This window comes from Dipodomys spectabilis, unplaced genomic scaffold (genome assembly GCF_019054845.1).
Source record: "Dipodomys spectabilis isolate Male_0828 unplaced genomic scaffold, ASM1905484v1 ptg000234l, whole genome shotgun sequence".
NCBI classification, from domain to species: Eukaryota; Metazoa; Chordata; class Mammalia; order Rodentia; family Heteromyidae; genus Dipodomys; species Dipodomys spectabilis.
Window position 1 is genome coordinate 18,904,000 of NW_024870911.1, and position 10,082 is coordinate 18,914,081.

The following is a 10,082-nucleotide window of genomic DNA, read 5'->3' on the forward strand; positions in this document are numbered from 1 at the left end:
AAAGATGCTGTACAGAGGGGTTACAGTTACATGAATAAGCTAATGAGTACATTTCTTGTTGAACATTGCTATGCCTCCTTTGTTTTTGCCTACTATCCTTTCCCTCCCCTACCTCCTCCACTCCCCCCTAGCCCCGTGTTTCTGGATCTTTATTTAGGAAGTTTCAACCTGTGCTGAGGAGCCCTAGTATATACCTTATCCCTTCCTGTAATATTTTCAGGGTCTCTGCTTTTACCTTAAGGTCTTTGATCCATTTGGAGTTGATTCTGGTGCAGGGTGATATATAAGGATCTGACTTCAATTTTCTACATAATGAACAACATGTTTCTGAATGATCAGTGAGTTACTGAAGAGATTAGAAGGGAAATCAAATGTTTATGGAATTTAATAAAAATGAATACACAAAATACCATCTCCTCTGGGAAACAGCAAAGACAATACTCAGAGGAAAATTTATATCTCTGATTGCCTACATCAACAAATAGGAAAAATCTCAAATCAACATGTTAATGATGCATCTCAAGCTTTTTGAAAAACAAGAACAAACCAAATAGCAAACCAGTAGATGGAAACAAATAATAAAAATTAAATCAGAAATAAATGAATTTGAGAGTGAAAAAAAATAATTAACAAAACAACGTTGGTTTGTTGCAAAATTAACAAAATTAACAGATTTTTGGCAAATCTGATTAAACAAAGAAAAGAACATACCCAAATTAATAAAATTAGAGATGAAAATGGGAACATGACAACAGAAATAAGCAAGATTTAAAATATTATAAGGGAATACTTTACAAAACATTTTGTTAACCAATTGGAGAATCTGGGAGAAATAGAAGGATTCCTAAAGAACATTGATTTATCCAGAATAATTCAAGAAGATTTAAACCAAATAAATAGACCCATAAGAAGCAATAAAATTGAAAAGGCAATAAAAGACCTCCCATCCAAGAGAAGCCCACAACTTGATCAATTTACAACTGAATTCTGTAAGGGAGAACTCACACCAATACTCTTTAAACTACTGAAATAGAAATGGAAAGATCACTACCAAACTCATTCTATGAAGCGATCATAACCCTCATACCAAAACCAGATATGAATTCATCAAAGAAAGAGAACTATAAATCCATCTCTTTAATGAACATTCATGGAAAAATCCTCAATAAAATTCTGGCCAACTGAATTCAACAACTAACCATAAAAAATCATACACTATGATTAAACAAGATTCATTCCAGAGACGCAAAGCTGGTTCAATACATGCAAGTCAATTAATATAATTTAACAGATCAGCAGAAGAAAGGAAAAAAACCCACATGATCATCTCAATAAATTCAGAAAAAGCATTTGACAAGATCCAACACCCCTTTGTGATAAAAGCTCTGGAAAGTGAAAGATAGGAATCCATGGAACATTCCTCAACATAATAAAGGCTGTATATATGACAAACCTACAGCCAGTATTATACTTAATGGTGAAAAGTTAAAATCACTCCTTCTAAAATCAGTAACCAGACAAGGATGGCCACTCTCTCCACCCCTCTTCAATATTATACTGGAATTCTTAGCTAGCTCAGTAAGGCAAGAGAAAAACGTAAAAGGGATCAAAATCCCTATTTAAGAAGTAAAATTTCCCCTTTTGTAGATGACATGAACTGTATTTAAAGAATCCTATAGATTCCTACTTGAGCTAATCCAAAACTATGGCAAAGTAGGAGGGCATAGAATCAATCCACAAGAGACAATAGCTTTCCTGTATGCCAACAATGGCAAGACCAAGACGAAATCAGGAAAGCAACTCCATTTGTAATAACCACAAACCTCTATTGTGAAAACTATTGTGAAAAAAATACTAAAAGAGAAATTAAAATAGGTTTAAGGAAACAGAAAAATCTTCTGTTGCCTAGATGGGAAGAAGTAACATAAAAATGGCAATACTGCCCACAGCAATTTACAAATTCAGTGAAATATCCATCAAAATCCCAAAAACTTTCTTCAAAGAAATGAAGAAAGCAATACAAAAATTCATATGGAATAATAAAAGACCCCAAGTAGCGAAAACAAGTCTCAGCAGGAAGAACAGTGTTGGAGGAATATCAACACCAAAGTCCAAACTCTTTTACAAAGCCATAGTAATAAAAACAGCTTTGTACTGGCGAAAAATAAGCCTGAGGACCAATGGAACAGATTAGAAGATCTAGAGTTGAACCTATAGCTACCTACTATTTGATAAAGGAGCTGAAAACACAGGCTGGAAGACAGTTTCTTCAAGAAATGGTGCAGGCATGGCATAGCTAGCAAGATCAACAGAAATCCCAATGATTGAGAGAAAATCTTCACTAGCCATACAATAGACAAGGGTCTCATATCTAAAATATACTTAGAACCCCAAAAATTAAATCCCCCAGCAACAAATCCTCAAAGAAACAACTGCCTCATTAATAAATGAGCTAAAGACTTATAGGGAGATATCTCTGAAGAGGAAATAAGAATGGCCAATAAACATATGATGAAATGCTCAACTTCTCTAGCCATAAAAGAAATGCAAATCAAAACCACATTGAGATTTCACCTCCCCCCAGTTAGAATGGCTAAAATCAAGAAATCTAATAACAACAGATGCTGGAGGGGATGTAGCCAAAGGGAATGCTACTACAATGTTGGTGGGAGTGTAAACTTGTTCAACCACTTTGGAAAGCAGTATGGAAGTTCCTCAAAAGAATCCACATAGAACTCCCCTATGACCTAGCATTCTCCCTTTTGGGCATTTACCAAAACAATCACAAAAAGGCTATACTAAAGCTACCAGTACAACTGTGTTTATCACAGCATTATTCACAATAGCTAAGGTATGGAATCAACTCAGATGCCCCTCAATAGATGAATGGATCAAGAAAATGTGATATATATGTATATATATACAGAGAGAGAGATTGGTAGATATGGTGGAATTCTATGGTTCCATCAGAAAGAATGATACCACCCCATTTGTTAGGAAATGGAAAGACTTGGAAGAAATCATATTAAGTGAAGTAAGCCAGACCCAAAGAAATATAGGTCCCATGGTTTCCCTTATTTGCAATAATTAGTTTACATCTAGGATAATCTTATCAGATGAGCAGAAAAGCTTAAAAATTATGTACATAACATATAACCATATAAGATGATGCTAAGTTGAACCCCAAGATATGGACACAAGAGGTCTTTCTTTGTTGTTGCTGTTTTAATGTACCATGTGATTTTTTTTGTTTCTTTTGTATGTTCTTCTCCCTATTGTATATCCCCTGTTGTCATTGTATTTGATTTGGTACCCTGCATTTTGTATAGTCATTTATCTAATTTAGCGAGGGGAAAGGGAATTAACAAAATGCTGAAAAAAGGACACAGGATGACCTACTGTAACAATGATACTCACAAGACACTATGTTGGAAATGAACCTTACAACTTTGTGGGGGAGTGGGCAAATGGGGGAGGGCAGAAAAAATAAATAATAAAATAAAATAAATGGTACAGGCAAAATTGGCTATCTATGTGCACAAAACTGAGGCTATATCTTCTATATCATCTTGTACCAGAATCAGTTCTAAATGGATGAATGACCTCAAGGTAAGACTAGATGTCGTGAAAATATTATAGGAAGGGTAAGGGAAACACTAGGCCTTCTAGGCATGGCTGAAACTTCCCAAGTAAAAGTCCAGAATCACAACAAGTTAATGAAAGACTGGATAAATTGGCTTGCATCAAATGGAAGAGCTCCTTCGTGGCAAAGGAAATAGCTAACAAGATAAATAGAAAGCCCACAGAAGGAGAGAAGATTTTCTTTTATCAGATATGGGCCTCTTAGCCAAAATATACTTACAGTTCCAAAAATTAATGCCCCTCTCAAATAACCCTCAAAGAAGCAACAACCCAATGAATTAATAGGCTAAATATTTAAAGGGAGACTTTTCAGAAGAAGATGTAAAAATGGCCAATAGACACATGAAAAAAGTGTTCAACAACTCTGGCCATAAAAGAAACAAAAATAAAAAACTATTGAGATTTCACCTCATCCCAGTTACAGTGGCCATTAGCAAGAAAACTAAAAATAACAGATGCTGGTAGAATGTGGCCAAAAGGAAATGCTATTACACTATTAGTGAGAATGTAAACTTGTTCATTCTGGAAAGCAATATGAAGATTTTTCAAAAGACTAAACATATAGCTTCCCTCTGACCCAGCAAGTACACTCCTGATTATTTATCCAATAGACCATAAACAATGCCACAATAAAACTACCAGCACAACCATGCTTATGGGAGCCTTGTTTACCATGGCCAAGCTATGGAATCAACCCATATGCCCCATATATATATACCATATATATATATATATATGTATATATATATATATACATATATATATTCTAATGTGTGTATATATATATATATATATATACATACACACACATTAGAATTCAGAAGGAATGATATTGCACCACATATAAGGAAAAAGAAATACTTAAAAATTATGTTAAATGAGGTAAGCCAGACCCAGAGAAATATAGTTTGCATGTTTTTCCTCATTTATGGTAGCTAAAATGTGCCTATAAATCTACAAGCAAATACACTGGTTAGTTTAAAAAATACACTAGGACATGCTAAATTATACAGGTCTCTGGACATTCACACAGTGAGACCGAGGATATTCTTAAGAAAGGAACACAAAGACTCAATAGCTATGTGCATATGATCATATAAAATAATATTTTTAGAAATGAACTCTAAGAAATGGATACCAGAGATTTATTGCTGTTGTTGTTGTTTTTGTTGTGCTTTGGTTGTTAGATTATTTGTCTTTGAGGGAGTCAGGGTGCCCAGAAAAGATAAGACCAAGAGTGAGCAAATGCAGCAGTGATACTCACTAGACACTATCACAAAAGACATTAATGACACTTTGTCTTCTTTTTCTCTTGAACAGACTCACCAATCATTTACTAATTGATTTTTACCCCTATTCTAGTTGTGATGCTGGTGAAAAAATGTTTTTTCAGGTGGTAGCTTCTTTTAGGAAAATTGAGATTCCCTAAAACAAAAGTCTAATAATATAAAGAAAAGTAAGTAATATATAATTCATGTAATATGTATAAAAGATAAATATAATAATGTCTAATATATCTATCTCTGTATCTCTATCTCTATGTCTATATTGGTGCTGATCCTAATCCTTGGGCTTGAATTTAGGACCTGGGTGCAGTCCCTGAGCTTGTTTTGCTCAAGGCTAGCACTCAACCAGTTGAGGCACAGCTCTAGTTCTAGATTTTTTTTGAAGGTAGTTTTTATTGAAGATAAAACTCTCACAGACTTTCCTGTCCAGGCTGCCTTCAAATCATGACCCTCAGATCTCAACCTCCTGGTTAGCTAGAATTTTATAGGCATGAACCATGGACACCCCACCAATGTGTTTTTATTAAATTAAACATGACATACATCATGTGTTGTAGATCCTAACTTGATCTTCCTTCCTTCCTTCCATCCATCCTTCCTCCCTTTCTTTCTTTCTTACATATTTCTGGAGGACATTATGTTATTTAGTCAGACATATGTTTCAGATTAAAATATAGTAATAAAATAAAATATTGAGGACTATCATTTCTTTGCTGTTGGAATTACATACTCTTCTGACATTTAATGTGTAAAAATAATAATCTGAAATATAACTAATTAAAATTTTTCGACCTAATGTTATGGCCTCATCAGTACCATTCCTCAGGAGAGACATCTTCATTCTGCTTTCCTACAAAAGTCCCCTGTGTCTTTTTCAAGGAGGTAAAAGGAACAGATATAACAAGTATGCTTCTTTGGCAAATAATATTTGCAAAACCAAATTTCCAACTGGCAAATACTTAAAGTAAAAAAATAAGATAAAATTTTAAAGTAGAACCCATTTTTCCAAAGAGTTACTAAAGGATAAGTAAACTATTATATAACTATGATATTAGTGAGGATTTCTACTCTTCAGGGTCAGGAATGTTACTCTTTTACTAGTATTTTTTGAAGGGTGAGAAAAAAAGAGAAACCAAATATGGAGTTTTGGACCATATAGACTAGAAAAGTCACTGTAAATTTTTAATGACATTTTGTCTCAACAAATTTCCTTCAGAAGTCATGCTCATTTTTTCCACAGCTATTGATTATTTATTCTCACTTCATTTCTCTTTTGTCTCTCATCAACTAAGGGTTTCACTTAATAAGTAGAATGTTATTACCTCTACTTTCTGTTCCACTGTAAGTATGGCTTCAAAAATCTGACAAGGTATTCACATTTCCTTCCTTCCTTCCTCCCTCCCTCCTTCCCTCCTTTTTTCCCTTCCTTCCTTCCTTCCTTCCTTCCTTCCTTCCTTCCTTCCTTCCTTCCTTCCTTCCTTCCTTCCTTCCTTCTTTCCTTCCTTCCTTCTTTCCTTCCTTCCTTTCCTTCTGTATGCCTTTTTACATTCTCCTCTTTATCTCTTTCTCTGTATCTATCTCTGTCTTTCATTCACATTACAGAAAAACTTGTTCTTGGTTCTGAATTCCTGTGTTGTATCCAGTTCTATACTGTCCATTTAGGCTACTGATCTACCTCATCTCCACATCCTTTACTCTTAAATAATAACTAGTTACCGAAGACACTCTCTCAACCAAAATTTTCTTGTATTATTTGACTTTTTGACTTACTACAAATTTACTGATAGGACTATCTATAGAGCTTTCGCTGCTGCATGAATCACCCAGCTTTCTCACCATTAATTGCAGAACCTCATAGGCACTTTGGCTAGTTCTGATTAGAAGATTATTTACTAGACACCAAAATCTTGTTTCCATCTAATGGGCAATGCATACAGTGTGTTCCTTCTCACTGTATATAACCAGAACCATTTTGACAAACTCTACCTATATATCATATAATTATAAGGCACTTCTCCATAGATGGAGAAGGGTACAAATTCTCCAAAAGTAAACCATCAAATACTGATAATCAGAGGAAAGAAACAGTGCACTTGGATCTAAGCAATCTCACGGCTGTTCTGCTATGAAATTATATGATTGTAAGTAGATATTTAATTTTTTACTTCAAGATTCTTATTGAATAATAACTATATATGCTAGATCATTTAAATTTGGCTATTAGAATCTTGATAGTTTGTTATTTTATTTAGAAAGTAAAAACCTCAAAGTTTTCAAAACATTGCAAAATATTTAGAGGTTTATTTTATTTAGAGGTATATGAACATTAGATTGATGTTTGTGATTCTTTCTTTAAAATATTATCTATGTATGGAAAGTGACATTATCATCATTAAAGAACTTAAAAACATTTGAAAATGTTTCTTTTTCAGAAAAAAGTAAATGATAATAGGTTAGTGTTTTAACAATAAAGTAATACTTAAATTTTTAGCATTAAAATCTAGTTTAGATTATCTTAAAAGTAAAATAAATTTGGTAGGCATATTTTTCTTATACTCATGCATTTAATAGTGACATCAAAATAATTACTTAAATATCAATTAGTTATGTAAGGCTGAAAAGAGACATATTTTGTGGTGAATATGTAGTATCAAAATGCAGTACAACTTAGTTACTGATTTATTGTTTCATTAGAGCAGATAAGACAACAAAAAATGTTACCCCATTCAAAGTAACTGATTTTCCTTTTGATTTTTAGACCTGACAGAAATCAACACCAAGAAATGAAAAATCAAACATCTGTGAAAGAGTTCATTCTTCTGGGATTAACAGATGACCCCACACTAAATATTTTGATATTTCTATTTCTATTTCTCGCTTACATACTGAGTATTACTGGAAATCTGACTATTATAACCCTCACACTGATAGACTCACGCCTCAAAACACCCATGTACTTCTTCCTTAGGAACTTCTCCTTCCTAGAGATCTCATTCACAACAGTTTGTATTCCTAGATTCCTAGTCAGCATTGCCACTGGGGATTTGACCATTTCCTATAACTCTTGTATGGCTCAGGTGTTCTTCTTTATTCTCCTTGGCTCAACAGAATTCTTCCTTTTGACAGCCATGTCCTATGATCGTTACGTAGCCATCTGTAAGCCCTTGCACTATACAACAATAATGAGCAGCAAGGTATGCATCCAGCTTGTAATTAGCTCCTGGCTTGCCGGGTTTCTCATTATCTTCCCACCAATCATCATGGGGCTTCAGTTGGATTTCTGTGACTCCAACATCATTGACCATTTCACCTGTGACTCTTCTCCTATGCTGCTGATCGCCTGCACAGACACAACCATCCTGGAACTCTTGGCATTTTTCCTGGCAGTATTCACCCTCATGATGACCTTAATACTAGTGATCCTTTCCTATGCCTTCATCCTCAGGACAATTCTGAGAATCCCTTCTGCTGAACAGAGGAAAAAGGCCTTTTCCACTTGTTCCTCACACATGATCGTCATCTCCATTTCTTATGGAAGCTGTATTTTCATGTATGTCAAAACTTCAGCAAAGGAGGGAGTGGCTTTGAGCAAGGGCATAGCAGTGCTCAATACCTCTGTTGCCCCAATGCTAAATCCTTTCATTTACTCCCTGAGGAACCAGAAGGTAAAGCAATCCTTTAGGCACATGGTCAAAAAAGTGCTTGCCAAATAAATTTGAATGGTAAAGAAATTCATTGCCTCAACTTTAAATGGAGCATTTTATATAATGCAATATTTGCAATGTGTTCTTTATATAATACAATATTAGCAATGTGTCCTCTACCTGCAATAGATACTTAAATGCCTTTTACTAAAAAAATAAATTAATTAAAAGCTCCTCACTTGAACTCATAAATTAGCTAAAAGCAGGAAGAAAAAACTTAGCATATCTGTAACCATTTTGTATCTGTCCTTGTCCTAACTGTACAGCCACCTTGGAATCCAGGAAGGACTGGACATCTGCTCGAAAGTCAGGGTTTCTGCAGCAGATGCTGGTGCAAAAGTAAGGTGGCCTCTTCAGGTCTTCCCAAGCTCTTAGGTTTCTGAAGCCTGATAATATAAGATCCCTGGCTACCAGAATCAGCACGCCCAGACCCACGAACGCTCCTTGTTATTCAAAGGGCCAGGTCCTGTTTCAGCTTGGATCGTCATTGTAGAGTATGGGTCAAATGGCCTAGCATTGCCATTATCTTTCATTTGAAGGCTGGAATACACTATGTTACTGATTTGCTTGGAATTAAACTTTCAAGCATACAACCAGCTATATTTTCCAAACCCTCAAGTGCCATGTATTCGTGTTAGGACATTGATAAAGATTGGCTAAATCATTCAACACAGGGTGTATGGTCTGCCCACAAAGAATTTCAGAAAATGATTTCCTCCTCTTTATTTGCACTATGGAACCTCTGATTGGGTTTGTTTTAAGCCATGATTCAACTCTGGAAAACATCTTTAAAATGTTAGGTATCTGCCCATTGGAACTCTGCCCATTGGAACTTTAACATTTTTATTACGTAAAAATTCATTTTACTGGTATATATTACTAGTAGTATTAATATTAGTCCAGATTAATGAATTCAGATTTATCAGTGTAGGAGCCAGCCTGGGAAAACAGGAATGGGTGCAAAGACTATGAATTTAAAAAGTATGAATGTAAACAATCAGCAGAAAGACACTGTGTATGTATATATACTGTGTTGAACCCAGGCAAAGTTCTGGTAAGCATGATTGATGAATGTTCATGCTCTAAGTGTTGTTTGTACCATAAAAGATAAAACATAGATGCAGTAACAGAAACAGGACATTGATGTTTAGTTCATCAAGTTAGCCATGAGTAATGTTAGGTGATCCAAATACTTTGCCTGTCTTACTTGGCTATGTACATCATAGCACATACTGCCTGCTCAATAAATAATGGAGACTGAGATTGGCTCAGAAGTGGCAAGGTCTTTTCCCATCTACTCTTTGACTTCTCTCTTGACTTCATTTAGTCTTGAGTAATTATTTTTCCATCAGCACCATCTCTACTGGTTAGACATGGCATTTGAATACATAAATGCAGAGCTCATGAAATCCCTGAATTTTGAGGCCATTGTTGGTCAGCATATTATCCA

The 10,082-nt window shown here is 34.9% G+C and overlaps 1 protein-coding gene across 1 annotated transcript; it reads left to right on the top strand.

Annotated features, from left to right (window-relative positions):
* The first annotated feature begins 7,711 nt into the window (after positions 1-7,711).
* Positions 7,712-8,641, top strand: LOC122124168 (olfactory receptor 6C76-like). Its single transcript, XM_042698869.1, has one exon. The coding sequence runs from the start codon at positions 7,712-7,714 to the stop codon at positions 8,639-8,641; it is 930 nt and encodes a 309-aa protein (XP_042554803.1).
* The last annotated feature ends 1,441 nt before the right edge of the window (positions 8,642-10,082 follow it).

What these genes read in the sequence shown, in the direction of transcription:
- LOC122124168 (XM_042698869.1), top strand. Translation starts at nt 7,712, where the DNA reads ATGAAAAATCAAACATCTGTGAAAGAGTTCATTCTTCTGGGATTAACA.